The following is a 23453-nucleotide window of genomic DNA, read 5'->3' on the forward strand; positions in this document are numbered from 1 at the left end:
GTTAGGTTTATACTTTTTTACTCAGACTTTGACTTTAAATGCAGTTTACTTATTTTTCCTTTCCAGAATTTAGCTATAAATATAGTTTTGTTTTCTGCTTCTTTGGCTAAACATCTTTTAAGCCTTTTCTCATTAAGTGGTTATTCTTTGAAACCCTTGCTTGGAGTTGGCTATGTGGAATTCACTCATACCATACAGATGATCCACAATTTGTTCGGCTAATTTCCTATTGTTGGACTTTTCACTGTTTTGCCATCTAAAGTAATTCCATGATAACATCACTGTATATAAATCTTTGTAGGTCTGATCTTTTTCTTTAAATAAAATACTAGATGTTGTATCATAAGGCCAAATGGTGGATACATTTTCAAGGATTTGATACATCTTCTAGAAATGTTGATCTCATTATACTCCCACCATCCATGTGTAATGAATGCACGTATTTCCCATACCCTTGCTACATACAATGTTGATTTTTATTTGCTAACTTTATCGTTAAAAATTCTGTTATCTCCCTTGAAATGGCATTTCTTGGATTATTTGTGCAGCTGCAGTTTTGTGGTGACACAAAAAATGTTGTCACTGCAAAGAGGAAAGAATTTTGTCACCACCTGAGAGACCTTGGTATCCTTTGGATGCCTCCTCAGGACCAAAACCCTGCAACCCACAGATCCCTTCCCTTGAGTTTTACATTGTCTTTCTCTCTCTTTCCTACTCTGAAAATAGTTCTATATCTTATAATATCCCACCTGGTCCAGGGTTGGAAAATGGTCAGGCTTGGGAAGCCAGAATGATTCAGACATGATGCCGATTGAAGAGCCAAGATTCAGAACTTTCACGATATTTCAAGACTGGCATACTGTCTTGTAAGCAAATCTGCATTCTAGAGAAGGAGGGTTGGTGCCACGTGCATGCTGTTCCCTCAGTCGGCAATGCTTTTCCTCTTTGCTACCTGGGTCCAGCCTTCACATGCCAACTCATTTCCTTTCTCCTCCCCAGAATCCGTTCTGGTTCCAATGACTCTCTTATTCTCTTCTGTGCATCCACGACACTGTGCATTTTCTCTCTTTTCATGCTGGACTGTGAAAGCGGAGTCTTATGTCTACTTTCTCTACTATCCACTGAGAGCCCTTGAAGGACAGGAACCTATGCCTAATTCATCTCTGTACCCAGAAGGTCTGGCAGACAAGCCGGTACCTAGTAGACATCCAATACTTTTGCCTATGGAATAAATATTTGATAGCTAAACCGTCAAAGTGAGAGGAAGGCTCTTTGAAGCTGGGCACCAGTGGTCTAGGAGATTTCCATCACAGGGAAGACAATGTATGGAGCAGGAGTCAAATCCTCTCTTCCCCTATTCAGGTGTCAGAGTATGGGGGGCAATTATTGGTTTGCCCTGATTCACCTTCCCCAAAATAATAGTGGCACCTTCAAGTGGAACTGGGCCTGCATTGATCAACACTATTTTGTGGTTTTTTTTTTTTTTTTTTGTGTGTGTGTGTATTGCTGAGGATTGAACGCAGGGCTTTGTGCATGCAAGGCAAGCACTCTACCAACTGAGCTATATTCCCATCCCCTAGTACTGGTATTCTAAGACTGTATTTCCCTGTGTACCCAGCAGAGGAGCATCAAACAGTTACCTAGCAGATACAGAAGCAACTAGAGAGCTTCATTCATTTTCCCAAATGAACAATGATTCAGATGAATAAAAATTGGCAACACATATTGGATAGTTCCTATGTGCTATATGATGTGTCCAGGCCGTTAGAGTTATAAAGTGACACAGCTTAGATTGGAAACTAAGTCTGAAATCTTCCTAACCCATAGATATGGCTTTCCCACTTGATTTTTCTCCATGGCTTAGAATAACAAGGTTACTAATTGAAACCTTTTTGTATATCTCTCTGAAAGGAAGTTGCAGGTAGCAACTGCATAAGACAAAGAACTCTGGAAGCATGGCCCACCACTCAGTGGCTGTCTCTTAAGTTTGATTTCACGCAGCCTTACCTTGGAGTATGTGCATAGTAACCAAGTCGGCACGGTTGGATCTGTTTCTGCCCTTGCGTTTCAAGGAATCTTCAGTCTGTAGAACATGAACATGGAGAACCACTTAGTTTTAATTCTTGAAAGGCTCAAAGGGTAAAACTACTTTTTAATGACAAATGGAAAATGCAAATATCCCTGGTCTCCCATGTTTGGATGGAAAAAACACTTCCAAAGTCCCCTCCAGAAATTTTACCATAGGGAAATAATGGAGAGGTCAAAAGCTTAGGCCCATGTCAGGGATAGATAGGTTACACATTCATAAAACGTTTATATAACTATTGATGATATCAAGCTGCTTCTATTATAATCCATCCTGTTCTATTGCCTGTTGAAATGGTTACAAAATTAACTAAGGTCGGCGATAAAACATTGTGTAAATCCATCTCCGATCATGACAACTTATAGCCTTTTTGCAAGTTTTTTGGTGACTTAGTTCTTAAAACATGGAGAAATGTAGATTCAGACTTTGGAAGGCGTTTAGGGACAGCTAATTTGCTGCTTCCCCTTGTCTTCTGGATGGTAAAGCTGTCTGTCGGGGGATGACACAGGTTGTGGTAAGACCCATGAGGATCCCAAGCCTCTGATCCCTAGGCTCTTATCTTACTATATTGGGATCTCCTCTTGGGCCCCTGAGAAGGGCCTGGGGGTTTCTGCAGTTCTGATAAAAGATAGTCTGGTGTTCTTTGTTATTCTCCAGGTAGTGGGAATCACAGCGACTCATGAGCAACTTTGAAGAATTGCAGAGTCCTGTTCTTCCTGTGTGTCCACTGGTAAGTCACAAGGCTAAAACTCTCGGGCAAAAAGACAGATACCCCCTCAGCCTTTCCTTCTCACTCAAAGTACTGATGGTTACTAAATAGTATTTGTATCATTGATAAATTCACGTTGCAGAGATTTGTTATGAAGGTATGACAGAATATGTCAATTTTTCTCCCTTCAAATGCAATAAAACAGTCCCCCCCCCCAAACAAAAAAACCTCCAACTCCAGAAAACTCTGTAAGGAAAATAAATATAATTCCCTTGTCTTTCTTTAAGGAGCTGCAGATAAATTCTGTATTTTCAGACCTTGACTTAAATCCAATCATCGGATTTGAGAAAAATCTGTTTGTTGCTAAGAAAGGACCATAATAGAAGGTAAGAAAGCTTGCAAATCAACCTTACCTCCCTTTCTAAAGTCTTTTTGACCTCTGATGTATCCTTGCTATGATCCTTTTCAACATTAGAAAGATTGAGGACATCTTTATAACAAAATAGCAGTTGCAAAACTCCTAGTTGATCTCATTTCCCCAGCCACAGGACAAAGATTTCATATGGTGTCAGGGCAGGAAACTGGCCAACTGATGGAGTTCTTTGGAGAAATTCTACATGCTTCAGCCCAAACTTTGGCCTTTAGAGATCTATAACCTATGGTTTAAGTTCACGAAAGACAGTTTGCAAAAAATTACCTTGTCACTATCCAAACTTTTTCTTGGCTCATGGAATTCAGTTGGACTTTTCAGTGCTGAAACAGAAAGATAAAGACATGAGCAAAGGCTGGCCTCGGGGTACTGGTCGGCGTCACAGGGTTTGCTGGTGTGCTTGCTGAGCTAGGCAGAGTCTGGAAGTGGTCGCTGTTATTAGGCCACAAGCAAGAGAAATGCCTGGAGGATGGCCGCTGCCCTGAAGCCACAGGAGACAGAGGAAGGTGGAATTCAGGCCTAAGTCAGGAAGAGCAGCAGAGGCAGAAGGTGCAACAGGAAGAGGAGTGGAGGCAGGACATTCCAAGCTCCTGAAGAGACAGAGGCACCGGAAGTAACCTTGGTTTAAGGGAGGAGATAGACGGGTAACTAATACCTTCAATGACTTTGTTCTGCCCTTGAGTTCAAAAGAGTGAGTCGACAAGTTGTGATCTGGGAGGGTGTGGTGTGTATTGTCGGAAGAGACTGTACTTTGGACCAAGTGACTGGTTGGTCATGGACATGCATTGGGTGTGAAGCAGAGAATCAGACTTGGAAGGGACCTCAGAGATAGACAAGTCCATCTCCAACCCTGCATGGTGTGGGGAAAATGAGGTCCACAGATATGGATTGACTTGCTCAGGTCACAAAGTTAGGGCTTAGGGCCTCAGTCCTCTGATAACCCTAATCTTTTACAGGGTGTGAAAATTCACACTATTACCAACCAGTAGACATGAGTGCTAGTTAGTCATATGAAAAACACATGGTAGCTGTAAACCACCAGGACTAGATACCATCTCCACTCTGTCCTCTGCCTCCTCTCCATTTCTCTTTTGTGATGATTCAGTAAACCCTTTGAATGTAGCAGAGTCCTAGAACAACCCTCAGCAAAATTCTGCATTTTGTATTGGTTTTTCGGGTCCCCTGGAGCAATCTCATTGGGAGCCATGATCACTTTTCATTATAAATGATGAGGTTACTCAGAGGGTAGGGCATTGCACTGATGTTTTTTTGCACTTTAAGTATGGGTGAATTGATGATTCCCATGATTCAGAGTTCTCTGATCACTCTAATGGATGTCCACTCAGGCCATGAAGTATGCTTCTAAATCTTGGCCAGAATAAAAATTAGGTTTCTGGCCAAATTAGCACTTGGGGTCATAAGTGTGTGTATGCATGTGTGTGCATGTGTGTGTGCGTGTGCGTGCATGTGTATGTGTGTGTGTGGGGGGGTGTATGCATGCATACATGCCTCTTTCAGCCCTTAGGACCATGTTAAATCTGCATATGATTTCAGCAAGGCTTGTTGGATATTAAGCAGATGTCGTACGGTCATGGTGGGCATCATAACAGTGGTTGAACATATTATTATTCTCTATCTGGAACACTGTTTAGGAAGTTAGTGTCATGCTGTCCATCCATCTTCTTGCTTCACTCCAATATTGACAATGTTGAGCAGAAAGACAACGTAAAATATTTCTAGCTGGCTGGAGTGTGCCCAGTTGAGTTGACAGGCACTCTTCTCACTTGGACCAGAGATTAAGCAAAAAAAAAACAATATTTTGTTTGAACATCATATCTTTCACTGACCTGGAAACCAGCTGTTGTTTTCACTCTTAAATTGGACTTCTCGGTCACACCTGCCGCTATGTAAATGATCCTTTGTCCACATTTCTTCCCAGTTAGTGACTTTGAGAAGTAAATGTGCAACTCTACTCTGTGGCTTGTGGCATTTTTTTTTTTTTTGATCTGGGGTTGGGCTCCGACCTTAGTAAGAAGGCTCACTTTTTCTGGCATTTGACAACAGGTGGAATTTGTAGTGAGGATGTCTGAAGAGTGAGTCTCTTTTCCCTCAAAGCAACCAGATCACAGAAAGTCTGCTTGAGGTCCTTTGGGCACCTGTGAGCCTAGGCAACCTGCATCTGTTGGTCTTCACCTCTGTCCTATCACCTGGTGTCATTTAATGAGGTATGACCTATTGGCGAGGCTTAATTACTTTCAAGTGATCTTAGAATGGATCTTTATGAAGTGGTCAAAAAGAACAAAGCATCCTTTCCCTAAAGAAACTGCCCCCCAAAAGAACAGTATGAACTTATCTTGACACGTCTCTTACATCCCAAGCACAATTGTTTCTCATTGAGCTTGGGACGTAGGAGGAATTTATCTGGTTCTCTTATCCCCTTGATTCTTCAATTATCATTAGTGGAGCTTATTCATTTTTTTCTAAGAAACACTGGATTTCCTGTATCTTAGCTTTTTAGAGCTCAAAAATGTGTTACTTCTTTGATGCCAATAACTCCCCTGTGAAATGATTCACAGGGTCCAGTTTTCTGATGCCAGGAGCACAAAGTTCTTCTAGAATCTTCTATAGGATGGGAAGCTATGTCCATTTAGCAAGGTCTTGGGAGGAATACAAAAGAGATACTTACATTGCTTTTACCAAATGTTCTTCTCCTTACAGCTGGGGGTGGGGTGGGGTGAGTTCAGCCCTTAAACTTAAGAGGGGTACTGGGTCCCATGAAAAAATTCCCCTACCATGGCCCCAGGGTTGAGTTTTGCCTTCTCTGTGACTCCAGAGAATGTGGGCTTTAGCCATCTCCCCTGCGGGCCCACAAAAATCATAATGCATGCCCCCTCCACCATGGTTGATTTTTTTTTTTTTTTTTTTTGGAAAATACACAAAGGACCACTTCTGCTGCCAACCCCAAGAGTATCAAATGGCAACATTTTGTATTTAAAGGACATTGACATTTAAGATCGAAAAGGAATTTGGATTCCTAAATTAAAAAAATAAGTCCATGTGATTTCAAATTAAAATCTGGTTATAAATCCAGTCAGCCACACATCTGACGCGTTCCCCCTGGAGGAAGATTAATCGCTTCTCACAGGGGAATTCATGTTCTCGCCTTAGAGTTTGGTTGCCGGCTATTCCTATTTCTGTCCCTGAAGCTCCAGCTAATTTGGGTCAGCTGTGTGTATAAACATTTGCTTACTTAGAACTCAAAAAGAAAAAAACGATCCGGAGATAAGAACCAGCCTCTTGCAGTCCTCTTTGCACCGGTCAAACCTCTCGCTTCCAGCAAGATTCCAGACTATGGAGAAAATAGGCGTCCAAGAACTCATGGAAGGCAGAGGCCTGACTTGTCTGAACTGGGCAGGGTGTGGTGTTGGACTGCAGCTCTGGCACCCTAGGGAATGTTGTGGCAGAGCTGGACTTCTCTCAAGGGAACCTCTCACGACCAGGCTCAGGGAGAACTCAGCTTCATGGGTACAAAGGATAAGAACCCAGGGACAGAATTAAAGAGCCCGAACAACTAAAGCCATGTTTCCCGAAGTGTGGCTCCTGGGTTACATCCTTGGCATCAACTTGGAACCTGCTAGAAAGTCCAATTCTTGAGCCACACGTCAGAACTGCAGCATCAGAAATGGGGGAGGATGGGACCTAAGGATCTGTTGATCTGTTCCTCCAGGTGATTTTAATGCACAGATGTAAGAAACGTTGCTATGGAGTTTGTAAGGCCAGTGGGTCCTGACCTAGGGTCCTTGGGAATCTGGGTTCAAAAGAGGAGCAATAGATGGCTAGGATTGATTTTTAGTATTTCGAAAGGTTGAAGGAAAATGGTCTGTCTATCCGGAGAAAGGATGCTCGGCTAACAAAATTGTCATTTTTCATTGCCACTGCCTGGAATCATAGAAATATAGCTTGGAAATGGTTATTTTCATCAAAAAGCATTGGATGATAAATGTATATGCTGTTAACGAATAAAAGCAAACATATGGATTAATAATTAATGTATGTGGGGTTTTTGAGGAAAGACACAACTATTTCGTACACAATACCTATGGCAGTTTAGGTGTATAATTAAAGAAGTTCTGGGTGCCATCAAATTTGGGAACCCTCTATTTGATCTCTGTCCTTTTCTTATCTATTCTTGGTATAACCTTGAACTAGTCCAATTAGCTTCCCGTGCTGTTTCCCACTTATAAAACTAACTAAGTAATGCTTATTTGCTCTCTGCTTTCCTTTTAAAGACAGACTGGATCATGAGTACTTTCTTTTTTAGCAATTTGGATATATGCTATACATAAGTGATAACACTTTGGAAATTATATTCTCTTTTTAGGTTGGTGATAAATTGCTTATTCGGTACCCAAATTATACTCTTAGGGGTCTGGAAACAGTGCATTTTTCTAATGTAGCTTTGTAATATTTAAGACCTGGCTTGTACAGTTGTGGAATTTGATGCCACATGCGTGAATACTTTGGAATTTTTCCGAAAAAGGATACAAAGATGAATTCAAAATGTGTCTGCAATGACTGGTTTTGTAGTTTCTAGGGATCAGGGGATAGAGAGATGGGGGTGGGAGGTGGGATTGTTGACCCCAAATGGGATTGCCATGAAAATCCAAGGCACCTTTCCTGTCTCTGAAGTTGAGATGTTAGAAAGAAGGGAAGAGGCAGACAGATTAATCCCCTTGTGCCGTGTTCTGCTCAGACAGCCAACAGTGTGTGTGGTAGGGTGCTGTGGGGAGAAGCCAAGTCAAATGAATGCACTGAGAAAAGGAAGAGAGACTTTGTCCAGTCCACTTCTCAAAACTATGGTGAAGCTGCATGGGGCGCGGGTGCAGGAATTGCCCCCGTCATTCTTCTTGCTACCAGGAAGGTCACAGAATTCGGGGATTTACCAAGGCTTTGCAGTAAGTATGTGGCTGCTGTAGCTTGGATTAGTCTGCAAAAAAAATAAAGGCAGCACCATTCATAGACAGCTCATTGTATCTTGAAATTCATTGACATTGATCAGATCATGGAATCAAGCTGCCCAGACGATTCATTCATGTCAGGGACAGCTTTCTCTGACACTCTGGGGACAGATAGCACCCTGTCTGGGATGTGTGTCCTCTGACATCTGTTTTACTTCCTCTACTCTCATCTTCTGTTTTCAAGCTTTTCTTCCTGTCTCCCTTGGGTTCAACCCCATTAGACTCTCTTTAGTTGCAGAGAAGGAGAGGAAAATGTATGGTATTTTCTTTCTTTCAATCCTCCTATGACCACTCTCCCGGATGGACATAAAGTTGTTCAATATTGTTACAGGGGACAATTAAATAGGAGTGCTTGGGGTCTCTTCTAGACACAGAAATGTGTCTGGTTCCTCTGGGTGAGTGTTCCCCAGAGCCTTTCACATAACAGATGGCTATTAAATATTTCCTGAATTGCTCTGTGGCCATTTTAGAGAGTGTAATCATGGGGCTGGTTGACCTTCCACACTAAGGCTTTGGAATAGATTGGGATGAAACGTGTCATTGAGGATTCTACCCAGTAGAGTGATGCTCAGGGTAAAGAATTGTAGGGAAAAAAAATATGCACCAGAGAACTACAAGGGGGAGAGAAGTTAGCTTTGTCCTAGAACCATGAGAAGGTACAGGGCTTTGCCAGGCCCTCTTACAGCCTGAAACCTGGTAGGGAGGGACAGTGAAGTCATTTCCTTTGAGTTCTAATAACCGTGGGAAATTAGGCAATTCAAAATCTCCATTTTGAGATTCAGAGGTGAGGTTTTGGAAAGAAATCCAAATGATAAATCTTTAAAGTAATATTTCTAAGTTCACTTTGAGAAGGTATTTCCCCAAGATATCATGACTATTTTAAAAACTAAACAGCACAGCTGGTATGACAAATGTGAGAGCAATCTGAGGATATGGCTGAGACCCACACTTCTGACCCAAGAATCCTCTTCTTATTGCTCAAAGTTGTTCAAGGGGTTCTACAGTGACCTTAGAACCCTGTCCTTCTTGACTTTTAGTCAAGAGACGATGCCTTTAAGTTCATTCAAAGCACTCGAAGAGGGGAAATCCTAAACTCATAACTCATACCAACAAGAACAAAGTGAATACTTAAGAGAAGTAATAGGGGATTATAAAACATGATTTGTGGCTGGGGGCTGGGGACTCCTTTTTTACTGATCAGCAACCTTAAAATCTGCAGGATGCATAGCTAGGAAGAGGGAAAGAGGAGAATTTCAACCCTGCTGGACTAGTTGCACTAATCAACTAGGAAATATTTGTGGTTTAGCTCTGTAGAGTCAGTGGGAGAGAAACCTTAAAATTTAATCAGCATCTCCGAGTGCAACTCAAGTGAGATCTGCCACAGAACTCAGTCAGCGGAGTTTTTCATTGGATGTTGGTCATAGCAAAGCACAGATCATCCTGCAGAACCTGACGCCATTTCATTAAAACCATGGGCTTATCCTTGGCATATGCACACCTTGTTTTTAATTTGTCAAATTCCAACTGAATTTTTTTTTAATGGCAAAAATGTAAGTAAGTGCTTTTAAGAGTCAAGTGATTCCTTCTGAACTTTGAGAAAATGGGCTTACGTGGGGATTGGGAGACCCAGATTCCGGCCTTTTCTCTGATGCATTACAAGGGGGCTGCATTTTTTGTTTGTTTATTTGTTTTTGCAAAGGACAAACTCTGAAGACTTAACCCGATGTAAAATGTGAGACCAATTCTACCCAAGGATGGCCGGCGTTTCTGCTGACCAGCTCAAGAGCACTGCTGTATGTTAGCAATCTAAGAATAGTCAATTCACTTGGCTCTTCGTTTTGGATTTAGGACATTTATGATAAGTTTTAAAAATTTAAGGGAGGATTGGAATTATTTCAAATTTCATGAGCAAAGTGAGATCTTATGAAAAATCTGATTTTGCATGCATTTAAATTCTCATAAATTAAAAACTACAGAAAATGGGATCGCATTGGACCTGCCTTTGAGACAGCTGGAAAATTCTCTTGGGCATCCTCAACCTCAATTTCATGAACATTAAAGACAAATAAGGATTTGACTAGGTTAGTGTTTTTCAACTTCTATTCTGAACAGAACCAGCAATCGTGTGGGAATTCTCATGGGGCTTTTGGAAGGAATAAAAAGAGGCCCAGGAAAGGAGGCAGGGGCCCCAATTGAGACAGCCATTATGCGTGTACACACACACACACACACACATACACACACACATATGTGCATATGTGCATATATTTTTTTAATAAATAAAAAATTAAAAATCTTAGACAACAGATTTTTGAGGACCATTAGTTTTTCTTCTATTCTTTCTCCTTTGTTTCAAAAAATTCATATAATAGGATAAAGAAATAAAAATAGCCCTCTGTGGAACTTAATGAGCTCCACATTGAATTACACTTGTGTGTTCCTTGTCATCGTAACTCCTAACATCCTGAATTTCTCTGGAGGATCACGTTGCTCAGGATCACTGTCCCTCTGGTACCTGCTTCAGGACCCTGCACCTCGTCTGGTTTATACTAAAATTTGTGGCCTTAGATTGAAGTGAAACCACCCTGAGACTCTGTGGCTCTTTCCTTCCCCTGATTGCTTGCATTTACCCATGAACTCCAGGTGCCTGAGAAAACACACGGCTCTGCCTTGCATGCGCATGGCACGTTTAATCTCAGATCGGACTGAAGAAGCTACCCATGGGCAAGTGGAGAGCCTCATCTGACTTGAGCTTGCTGAGTAGAACTAAGTAGAAAAGGTCGGCTCAGGCAGAGCCTGCCCATGTGCACCAGACCTGGCTTGCACACTTTTCCAGAGCGGAATCTACACCCTCGACCAATCTGAGAGACTCTACAAGGCTGGTTGATCAGAGACTATGGATAACCTTTAGCATTTGGTTGAATTAAATTTGTTTTTTAAATTTTTGTAGAACTGTTCCCCTCCACCTCAGAAATTATCTTCATGATGAAATGGACTATGGATGCAATATTTCTGTTAAGTAGCATTTTGCTAATGTCTATACTCTTCCTGAAGAACAGAATATTGCATTGACATTGGGTCTACTACAAAAACAGATGCTTGATTTCCACAACTGACTTGAGAAGCGTTATTTAAAAATACATTGTAGGTTAATTCCTGTTAATCTTGGTTGTTGCTATGGATTTCCCAGATTTAACCTCAAAACCCAAACAACAACAACAACAATAAAACCCAATGTTTATTCTCATCCCAGCAAGACCCAGGCTCAGAGTATTCAAGCACATGGGTTGAATTTGTTTAAACGACTTGTGAACAAGTTAGCTGCTTCATTCGCCTCTCCAGAATTCAGAGGAAAGGAACATCAGTGAGGACAGAGATTAAATACAGAGTGAAACTGTATTTACCTGACTGGAGAGGTCTGTCTGCAGTTCCTCCACAAGAGGGCTGACCAAGATGAAATAGACCACACATGGACTTGCTTTCTTTGGTTACTTTTTGCTGCTGTCACTGTTGCTGAAACCACCTTGAAATCGCAGGGGAGCTGTTTCCAGCAGACCACTAAAAATGTGGCTCTGCTGTAAGGTCACGGACTGTTGAATTTTTAGTGCTACTCTGGCTCTGAAGCACAGAGTAAACTTCACAAGGCTTCAGTATCACTAACCACAGGACAATCTTTCAAGGGCAAATTTGTTCCTTACTAAATGCTGAATAATCATTCTAGAGGGACCAGAATTTCTCCAAGTGTTATGAATCTTCATCTTTAAATTGTATTGGGGAGTCAGTTAGTATGATCAGAGGACTCTGAAGGTGATTCCATTCATCCGTGACTTGGCATCCTGTGATTCCATTCATCTGGGGCATTCTTCGCCCAGTTTCCATATATATATAACCAAGAATTAGCTTTAGTAGCTAGATTGGTAGAACATTTCAAATGTATCTTTCAAAATGATGTGAAAATCTTTCTTCTTTGATCCAGAAATATGGCCAATAATTCAATATTAATCAATCAATATTCATTAATAATTAAGGAGTTCGATGGTCCTTTGAGCTAAACCGGTATTGCTAATCAATCTTCCAGAAAGGAAAATAATTGACCATGCCCAATTAATGGTAGACTCCAATATATTCCAGAACTAAAATAAGGGGTGAGAATAAACATTTTGGGACTGACCCTTCTGGAAAGAATAGTCATAATGCCCAATATTAAAAGTAGGAAAGGAGTGAGGATGCCCATAGTGAATTGTTTACCTAAGAAGAAACTCATGTTGGAATTTTAGGCACAATCTGTAAGGTTAAAGGGAGCACCTTGTGGGTGAGTGGCAGGTAGGGCAAGGTATCCCATACCTAGATTTCTGCTGATACAGTTTCTATGAGGCTCTCGGGTGATCAATTCATTGGCTTACATTAAATGACCTCTGAGGCGCTATCCAGCTTCAAAATGGCAAGGTCGGATGGACATAGAAATAAGTAAGAGCTGTGGGTACTCACGTGGTATGAGGCCTTGGTTAGCCAGCTGCTCCTGGGTCCTTCTCTGTTGAAGTCGTAACTGTAAAACTTAGAAAAGGAAGTGCTAGTTTGTGAGTTGGGCTAAAGATATTTCCAATCCACCTTATACTTTAGTCATACTTTCTTAGCCTGTGTCATTTTTATTTCTAGAACAGTTCGGAAAAGTATCGTGCAGTACATTTTCATTTCTGTCATATACGCAGAGAAAGAAGACTGAGAGGAGTTGAGTGGTGGCAAGGTTTTTCAGGAAGCTGGTAACAATCTAGGATTGGAACACTCTTCTCTTTTAATTTACTTATTTTTATTGGTACATTGGGATTATACAAAACAGTGGGGTTCATTACGCCATATTTATACATGCAAGTAATTTGATCAAATTTGTACCCTATCGGTCACAAGGCTTCAGTATCACTAACCACAGGACAATCTTTCAAGAGCAAATTTGATCAGTCTCATTCCCCAGGATCTTCCCTCCTCCCTCCCTGGTTCCTCTTGTTCTACTCTTCTGATCTCCTTTCTTTTTGATTATTCATTAGAGTTATGGATATCATGATCATGGTGTCATTTGGTAGACTTTTGTTTAAAAGTGGATTTTTCTTTAAAAGTGAATATTCTCTTTCCAGCAGGGCACATCCCCTCTCTCTACTACACTGAGTGACGAGTAGCATCAAATTCCGCTTGAATGGCAGCCTGTGATTTCGAAAGGGGAGACAGGGTGAAAAAAAATCACAGGCTCCGGCATCTCGCCTGGGCTCAAGTCTGTCCTCTATCCACTGAACTGGTGTATAGCCCTGGACATGTTCCTTAACCTCTTTGACCTTCAGTTTTCTCATCAGTAAATGGGGAAAAGCAATGCCTACCTTGCAGGGCTGCCATAACATTTGATAAAACAAAGATACTCATGTTGCTTAGCAGAGTGCCTGGCACCAATAATGCCATCAATAACTGATAGTATTATGAGAACCTGGGATTCTTTGTGGAATTCAAAACAGGACTATCGGAGTTATTTGCTTAGAAAAAAATAAAACGATCCAAACTCTATATTCAATAGTATATATAAAGTATATACAGAATCTATCTGTACCATAGATATATAACATGTATCTCTTTATTGCATAGTATCTCTACAGTAAAAAATATCATATACATGCCTATAGATAGAAAGCATTAAATAGCATTGAATCATTCAATTGTAAGTGTGGTATTTCCAATTATCTTCTTTTTTTCACTCAAACACATTCCGTGTCTCCCAAACACATTCTATCTTTGGACATTCCACCTCTGTCTCACGGATATTCCATTTTCTCAGGGAGATGCTGAGTTTGCCATCCTGGTTCCTGGGTTTAAGGTGCTCAGCATAGGAGAGCAAGGAGCAAAGGTTTGCAAAGAGGAGATCAGTTTAGTCAGACTACAGTGGAAAGGGAAAACACTGAGCCACTTTTGCAAAGGGGAAGTTGGAAGGGAGGAAGGGGGAAAAAGAGAAAAGGCTATGTGAGCCGAGTTTTCAGTTGACTTAGGATTTCAGAATGAGATTTCAAAGCAAATCTAGTCAAAAGGTAAAAATGAAAGTTAGTTAGTGGAGAAGGACATTTTAAAAAGAGTGAGTTTTGAACTGGAGTCTTTATCAACCTCCTACTGGGACTGACCACTCTTCTCGGAATTGCTTTGAATGAAATACAGTGGCTAGACTGCGCTTTGTTAGGCCCTTAAGACTCCACGTTAGGACAGGATCACAGAGAAAACGGAATTATTTAAACTTCTGAACCAATGAAACTGATATGATGGGTTTCTTGTTTAAGTTTCCCATTGGACCAACCCTCCCACAAATAAAAATTGTAGACTATGAACAAACTCCAAAGCATACTACCCAGGGATTCCAAATAATAAACAAAATCAGGCCGATTACAGAGGGGAACCAAAACTTGGAGAATTGACTTGAGTGGAGGCCAGAGTTTCTCATTCTGTGGGAACTTTGCCCTGAGGGTGATCTGTCGTCATGATGCAGCGGGTCACAGGCAACTAAACCTCCAAACACGAAATAAAACTGCAAATCTTTCTGGTCAAGAAAGAAATCAGAGAAAAATGGCCAGATACCCATGCCAGAGAGTGACAGGGAAATCAAGCAAGGGAGCGAGCTGGAGAGATAAAGGGGTCCCACAGGTTTCAGATTGATTTCTTAATAAAGATTTCATGGAACAGGCTCATAGGAGCACAGCAAAGGATGAAACTTAGACTTGATATCTGAGCCTCTATACACATAGAATCTACCTGAACTAACTGTTGAAACAAACAAATGAAAAAAAACAATCAGTCTTCTCCAGAGGATTGTCATAAAATTCCAGATGATATAAGACTCACCACGATGTCCAGGATAAAATCCAAAATTATTGTGTACATAAAGGACCAGGCCATTGTGGCCCATTCTGAATGAAAAAGGCAAAAAAAACAACAACCACCACCAAAAATCAAAAACCAAAAAAATGACAACTCCGGATCAGATTAAAACCTTGCTGTGACTTAGCTGTTGGAGTTATTAGAAAGGACTTCCACGTGGTGATTTTCAACTATGGTCAATGAAATAACAGACAATATTCTTGAAAGGAATAAAGAGAAAAATCTTAGCAGCAAAATAGAACACATAAAAAAGAAAATGGAGATGTTAAGGATTAATATCTTTATTAATTTCATTAATAAATAGAATATCTAAAATAAAAATAGATACTGAAATGACTTAATAGATTGGTGAATATCAAAGGACTGGGTGAATATAGGCACGGTATCGTCAAATTGAAGAGGAAAGGGGGAAAAAGATGGGAGACATGGACAGATTTTCAAGGACCTGTGTAATCATATAAAAAGGTTCAATGTTGGGTAATTAAAGTCCTAGAAGAAGAACAGAGAAGAAATACAAGCCCCAAACTCCCCCACATTTGATGAAAGAAATAAATTTGCAGACTCAAAAAAAAATCAATAAACTTTAGACATATTCACAGAAAACCACTTAGATATATAATAATCCCATGATAGAAAACCAAAGATAAAGAAAGAATCTTGAAACCAACACTTCACACAAAAGGAAATGTTGCTTTGAATCATCACAGGCTTCTCTTCAGATGCCCAGGAAGTCAGAAGAGGAAAACAAACAAATAAACAACAACAACAAAAACCAAACAAAAACCTCAAACAGAAAAATCTTTATGAAGATAAAATAAACATGCGTTCAGGTAAAGGAAAATGAAATAATCTGTTGCCAGCTGACTTCATCATGAGAAATGCTTAAGGAAATTCTTCGGGTTGAGGAGAAATGATGATAGAAGGAAACCTGGATTTTCAGAGGTAAAGAATAGCTGGTAACCACCTGGATAAAGATGGAAGAGTTATCTTTTTTCCTAATTTGATTAAAAAATATGACTGTTTAAAGAAACAAAAATAACACTGTCTTGTGGTATCTTCAAATGTTGATAGAGGCTTTGAAATGGTTTGGATCTTGAATGTCTCCAGAAAGCCCCTGTGTTAAAGGCTTGGTCCTCAGATGATGGCACTGTTGGGAAGTGGCAAAACTTTTAAAAGATGGAGTCTAGTGAAAGGAAGTGAGATCATTGGGGACAGGCCCTTGAAGGGGATATTGGGACCTTGTTGCTCAGCTGCCATGAGGTGAGCAGACACCTCTGCCACATGCTTCTGCCATGACATGCTTTCGTACCACATACCCAAAGCCACAGGGAAGATGGACTGGAACCCCAGAAACTCTGAGCCAGAAATAAACCTCTCCTCCTTATAAGTTGATTTCCTCAGGTATTTTGTTACAGAGACAGGAAGGTGCAAAATTTTTTACACTTTACATACAAGTGTTATAACATTAACTACAAAGCTGTAATGACACATATTGTAATACCTAGAGGATCTTTTTTAAAAAAGGCAAAAAGAACTGTATTTTTTTAAAAAAATCAACAAATTAAAATGGAATGCTAAAAATATTAAAATAATCCAAAAGAAGGCAAGAAAGGGGGGATATAAGAACAAAAAGTAGAGGGATATACAGAAAGCAAATCATAAAATGGTAGATTTTTTTTTTTATTTTTTTAGAGAGAGAGAGAGAGAGAGAGAGAGAGAGAATTTTTTAATATTTATTTCTTAGTTTTCGGCGGACACAACATCTTTGTTTGTATGTGGTGCTGAGGATCAAACCCGGGCTGCACGCATGCCAGGCGAGCCACATCCCCAGCCCCCAAAATGGTAGATTTAAATCCCATTACATTAATAATTATACTTTAATAGTGAAACACTCAAAAGACAGAGATTATCAGAAGGGATTTTTAGAAAACAATATTCAATTACATATTGTCTCAAAGGACAAATTTTATATATAAGGATACAGAATAAAAGTAATTAGGAAAAAAAGAGGGGATTTCATGAAAATAGGAGAGAGACCAGTAGAGTAGAGGAAGGGGATTAGGAGAAGTACTAGGGAATAAAATTGACCAAATTATGTTATGCGCATGTACAAAGATATAACAATAAATCCCACTATTATGCATAGCTATGATGTACCTTTAAAAATTTGTAAAAAGTAAATAGAAAAAAAAAGATGTGCCACTCAAACACTAAGCGTAAGAAATCTTTTCAAGTTCATGTATGTTTACAAAAAGTATATTTACTAAGATGGATGAGTAAGGCAAGTTTCAGTAACTTAAAAAAGGATTAAATTCATGTAGAGTATGTTCTTTGATCTCATTGGAATTAATCAGCAACCAAAAGCAATATGCTATTAAGAAAAATATTTGGCAATTCGCTTCTAAATAATTCATAGGTCAAAGAAAAATTCACAGGGGACATCAAGAATATTTGAACAGGATGATCATGAATAGGTAAAACATTACATTTTATGGGATCCAGCTAATGTCACAGTTACAGGGAAACTTAGAATTTTATATGGTTATATTGGAAAAAGAAAGAGGGTTAACAATCAATGACCTAAGATTTTTACCTTCAGAAGACAAAAGGAAGTATGCCCAAAGTAAATATAAGTTGAAAAAAAGAGCGGAAATCTTCAAAATAGAAAACAAACAAACAAATGAACAAAGCTAAAAGTGGGCTCTTTGTAGAGACAAACAAAATTGACTCACTTGATTGATCAAGGAAAAAAGAGAGAGAATGAAATTTGCTTATATTAGAAATAAAAAAAGTGTTACAAATATATACTCTAGATATTAAAAGGATAAAAAGAGAATATCATTAACAAATTCATGCCAATAAATGTAGCACCTTAAGTACTTTCCCCTTTGCGTATACTCCAACAACCAAAACAACAACAATAACAACAAAAAACCAAGGCCTAGATTTTTTTTAAAGAGAGAGAGAGAATTTTTTAATATATATATATTTTTAGTTTTCGATGGACACAACATCCTTATTTTATTTTTATGTGGTGCTGAGGATCAAACCCAGTGCCCCGCGCATGCCAGGTGAGCATACTACCGCTTGAGCCACATCCCCAGCCCCTAGATGGTTTTTGCAGGAGAATTTTATCAAAATATTGTGACAAAAATAAGTTCTTGTCCAAATTCTCCATTAGATAATCTCCACATTCTATACATCACACCAATCGTAAATAAGAATCTTCAATTATTCTGTTTTCAATATCATGTCTCTTAATCCAACAAAGAGAAGTATTTATAGAAATCTCCCACTGTTAAAATAGGCCAATTTCAAGATGGCTTTGGTTCTCAGGACATTAAACTATTTTCACTTGGATTGAACTGGATGAAGGCAGTAGAAATGGAAACGAGAGAAAGATCTGAAAAACATTGGAAGCAATTGGTGAGATGAGGGAAGAGAAAAATATATATTATTACCTGTCAAAGGGGTTGTTAGTCTGGGATCTTTGGATATACAGCAGGAAATTCAAGAACTCCTTGATGTGTAAAAATATGTCTGCATATATACATTGTTTTCCCCTTGGGAATGGGCCCACAGCATCCATCAGATTTCCAGAGAGATTCAAGACCTCTTTGCAACATTAATCCAGAAGTCTGAACATCGGAGGATTCTGAGAACATGCATTGTAGTTAAGTTATAAAGTTAAGTTAGAAAGAAGTTATAACCTAGAGGAAGTCTGAAAAAATAATGAGCCTGATTTTAGACAATCTGAAATTTTGGGGGTCCTGGAAAAATGATCAAGCCTGATAGATAATTGAGATATGAGGCTGGAGAAAAGTTGAGAGGTCAGAGTTGGGACATTGATTTTGGCTAGCACCTTTAAGTAGATGACTATGAAAACTTTTTAGCAAAATTCCTGGAGGAGGAGGGATATGTCATCAGAGGGAAGTGAAGATAAAAAGAAAATAGAGATAAAATGATATTATAAACAGAAAAAATGGTATAAAAGATGGACTGGTAGAGAGAAATATTTATTCTGTGTTTCTAATACGGAGAAATCATTTGACATTGGAAATCATTCCTCCTCCTTCTCCTCCTCCTCATCCCCCATTCCTCCTCCTCATCTTTTCTGGTAAATCATTGGCAGATTTTTCAGTTATAAAGATTTAAGGCATTCATTCATTACATCCATTAAATCATTCAATGAATACTTGATTGCTTACTATGTGAAAGGCATTGCTTACTAAAGGCACACGATAGTAAATAGGACAGATACAATTCTCATGGCCAGAACACACGAGTTGGGGAGATAAACTCAATTTTCCCTGAATACAAACTTTCTTTCTTTCTTTTTATTTTTTTAGTTGTCGATGGACCTTCCTTTCTTTCTTTCTTTCTTTCTTTCTTTCTTTCTTTCTTTCTTTCTTTCTTTCTTTCTTTCTTTCTTTCTTTCTTTCTTTCTTTCTTTCTTTCTTTCTTTCTTTCTTTCTTTCTATGTGGTGCTGAGAATCAAACCTAGTGTCTCACACATGCCAGGCAAACGCTCTACCACTGAGCCACAACCCCAGCCTCTGAATACAAACTTTCTTAGTCATTTTTATTCTTTTTTTTTGCCTTCTCTCAGTACCATCCTTCTTTTGGAATATTTTTTTTCCCCTCCAAAAACCTGGTCTTTAAGAGCTCTGCTATTTCTCTGGAGCTGTAAAATTTTGCTTGCATATGTGTGAATGTGTATTTCTGTAGTGTGGTTTATGATTTCTATCCGATTTTAGGAAGTTTCTGGGACCTGTAAAGTTAAGAATCATTAATTCAGAATTCCCTAGCACACTACCTCCTTGAGAAATCACTTGCACAGTTACCAGATGAATTACCATAAAGCCTGATTTTTATACAATTGCTCTGAGCAGTGGGCCTCAGTAGCTCCCCTCTTTGGTATCCGAGGTCTTTTGACATCCATGCACCATTTCCCACATGAACTCTCTTCTCCAGTTCAGGCTGTCTCCTCCTGAGTCAAATGCCATCATAGGTCACACACATCCTCTGCCTTTGATTATGTTAATCCTGTATGCGGAATTACGTACATGGCTTGAGACTATGCTCCTAAGTTACTCCAAATAGTTGGTAAGTTTTAACTCCATTTATTAAATAATTTTCCTTTTCCTCTTTTTTTTTTATTTACCCAAGTTCTCATGTAAGCAGCATAATATGTTGGTAGGTGCTAAATTCTAATTTGAACTAATTTATACTTTCTACAGTTGTCTTTGAAGCAGCAAAGATACTAAATGTTTCCAGTTTCTAGATAGAAAACCAAAATAGACGAACTCTAGATAGGGCAGAGGGGTTGGAGGGGAAGGGAGGGGGCATAGGGTAATGAATGATGATGGAATGTGATGATTATTACTATCCAAAGTACATATACAAAGACATGAATTGATGTAAATATGCTATGTATACAACCAAAGATATGAAAAACTGTGTTCTATATATGTAATAAGAATTGTAATGCATCCTGCTGTCATATATAAGTAAAAAAATTTACATTAAAAAAACCAAACACATGCCTCATACCTATAAATAAGAGAAATGATAGTTTAAAAATCTGGCTGTGTGTGGTGGTGCATACCTGTAATCCCAGCAGCTTGGGAGGCTGAGGCAGGAGAATAGAGAATTCAAAGCCAGCCTCAGTAACAGCAAGGTGCTAAGCAACTCAGGGAGAGCCTGTCTCTAAATAAAATACAAAATAAGGCTTGCGATGTGGTTCAGTGGTTGAGTGTCCTTGTGTTCAATCCCTGGTACCCGCCCCCCCCCCGAAAAAAAAATCTGTACCTACATTGGAAAAGAAGGGGATTCCTCAGTGGATTGAAACTATAAGTAACTTATGAGACACACAAACATGTATGGGGGTGGGTTGGAAAACTACACCAAGATAGGCAAGTGAGTCATTGAAAGTTATACCATGGTTTTTCCATGCTAGGATCAGGAGGGCAGGTCTGGCTTTCTAAACAGGGTCCTTAGCTGGGAGTACAAAGTAGGAGGTACCCCAACTAACAAACTTACCCAGGTTCTGTACCTTTTCACATTGGGTAGGACAGTGGTTATAGGGGATGGGAGGGTAATAACACATCTGACATCTTTGGAGATACAAAGGTTGGCCCTAGATTGTTGGTCATACCCCAGAGAGTGAAGAATCCTTCATGGCCTGAAACTAGTTATGGGCTCATCCTGTCCCTCCCTTACAATCCCCCAAATCATCTAAACACAAGTCTCAGTGGTTGCTTTTCCTCTGCAGGTTGTGCTTAACTGTGCATCAGGCTGTCTATCAGAGATCCCCCAGGGCACAATGCAAGGGTGCAATGGAGAACCATCTAACCCAGAGGAAAAAAAAAGTCAGCATTAGGAAAGAAAGACTCCAAACTATCAAAAAAACCACCAAAGGAGAGAACTCCAGGTGACACCATGAACCAAGGGAAGAGCGCTTTCTCATGACAGAGAATTTTCATCAACAGGAAAAGAATAACTAGCCACCTCTCACACATTACATGGCTCCTGTCAATAAAACACGTGGTGTCAAGGATTGGAGAAATTGGAACTCTTAGGTATTGTTGGTGGTAATGCAAAATAGTGTACCTAATGTGGAAAGATATCTTGGTAATTTCTCAAAAAATAAGCATAAAATTGACATATAATCCAGCAATGCCATTGTAACGTATGTACTCAAAAAATTGAAGGCAGAATCTTTTTAAAGAAAAAGTGTGGTTAGGGTGATCCCATTCTTGTGGGTTGCACATGAGGTAGAGTTACACTGGTTGGGTGTTGGGTACTCATATATGACATAGGCAAGTTATATCCAATTCATTCTGCTATCTTTCCTATTCCCATCTCCCCTCCCTTCCCTTCCTTCCCCTTTATCTAATCCAATGAACTTCTCTACTTCCCCTCCGTACTTTCCCTTGTTATGGGTTAGCATCCACATGTCAGGAAGAACATTTGGCCTTTGGTTTTGGGGGGACTGGCTTATTTCACTTAGCAAGATATTCTCCAGTTCCGTCCATTTACCAGCAAATGTGAAGGTATGGACTTTTAATTCATGTCGATAATAACATTTTTTTTTTTTTTTTTTACAAATGGCCAAAAAGTGGAAGCAATGTCAAGTGACCATCAATGAGATGAATGGATCAAGGAATGGAGAGAAGAATGAATGGGTTGGTATATGGACACAGTGGAACATTCTTCAGTCTCACAAAGGGAGGAAGTTCTGATACATGGTACAGTGCAGATAAACTTTGACGATATGGTGCTAAGTGAAACAAAACAGTCACAAAAAGTCAAGGACTGTGTGCTTCCACTTACAGGAGGTATCTAGAGTCTTTATATACGTACAGACAGAATGGAGAATGTTGGTGACCCAAGGCTAGGAACAGGGGCATGGGGAGCTATTATTTAATGGTACAGAGTTTCAGTTTTACAAGATAAAAAGAATTCTGGAGCTGGGTGGTGGTGATGGTTGTACTGAACTACAATCTGAACATACTTAATGCCACTGAACTGTACACTTAATATGGTTAAGATGGTGAATTACATGTTTTGCCTATTTTACCATAATTTTTAAAAAATTCTAAAATTTAAAAATTTTTAAAAATTTAAAATTTAATAAACTGAAGCTCAATATAAAATCAATTCAAATGAATGGCGGAGTATCAAAGTGAATATAATGAAAGATGAATCAGTAAACTGGAAGACTGAGCTGATCTTATCCCTTGGAAGATGGCTCAAATGGACTGAGGGGTAGAAAGCAGAAACAATAGGTGCTCCATGCTGAAACAATACAAAAATAGAGAAAACCTTCCAGGAATAAAAGTGCTTATCATTATGATGTGAAGGATTGCATCTCCCATCCCTAATTCCTGTGCTGAAATCCTAACCCCCAAGGTGATAATATTAGGGGTTGGGCCTGTTGGGAGGTGATGAGGTCAAGATGGTGGGGCCCTCATGAAGGAGACTGAGAGACTGAGAGAGCTGCCACCCTCAGAGGAGGCAGTAAGGATTCATCTCTGTGAAAGGCGCCCTCCCCAGAAACTGAATCTGCCTGCACCTTGATCTTGGATGCTGCAGCCTCCAAAACTGTGAGAAATAAGTTTTCTTGCTTGCTTTCTTGCTTGCTTTCTTGCTTGCTTTCTTGCTTTCTTTCTTGCTTTCTTTCTTTCTTTCTTTCTTTCTTTCTTTCTTTCTTTCTTTCTTTCTTTCTTTCTTTCTTTCTTTCGCTGAGGATTGAACCCAGGGCCTTGTGCATGGGAGGAAAGCACTCTACCAACTGAGCTACATCTG

At 39.5% G+C, this 23453-nt stretch overlaps 1 protein-coding gene across 1 annotated transcript in view; it reads right to left on the bottom strand.

The window, feature by feature from the left end:
- Myocd (myocardin) overlaps window positions 1–23453 on the bottom strand; it is a 95421-nt gene that overhangs the window by 43378 nt on the left and 28590 nt on the right. The window contains exons 2-4 of the mRNA XM_026390675.2: window positions 12732–12797; window positions 3493–3548; window positions 2008–2083 (exon numbers count right to left, since the gene is read on the bottom strand). Of these exons, the coding sequence (XP_026246460.2) occupies window positions 2008–2083; window positions 3493–3548; window positions 12732–12797 (198 nt within the window). The remainder of the gene's footprint in view (window positions 1–2007; window positions 2084–3492; window positions 3549–12731; window positions 12798–23453) is intronic.

This window comes from Urocitellus parryii, chromosome 7 (genome assembly GCF_045843805.1).
Source record: "Urocitellus parryii isolate mUroPar1 chromosome 7, mUroPar1.hap1, whole genome shotgun sequence".
NCBI lineage: Eukaryota > Metazoa > Chordata > Mammalia > Rodentia > Sciuridae > Urocitellus > Urocitellus parryii.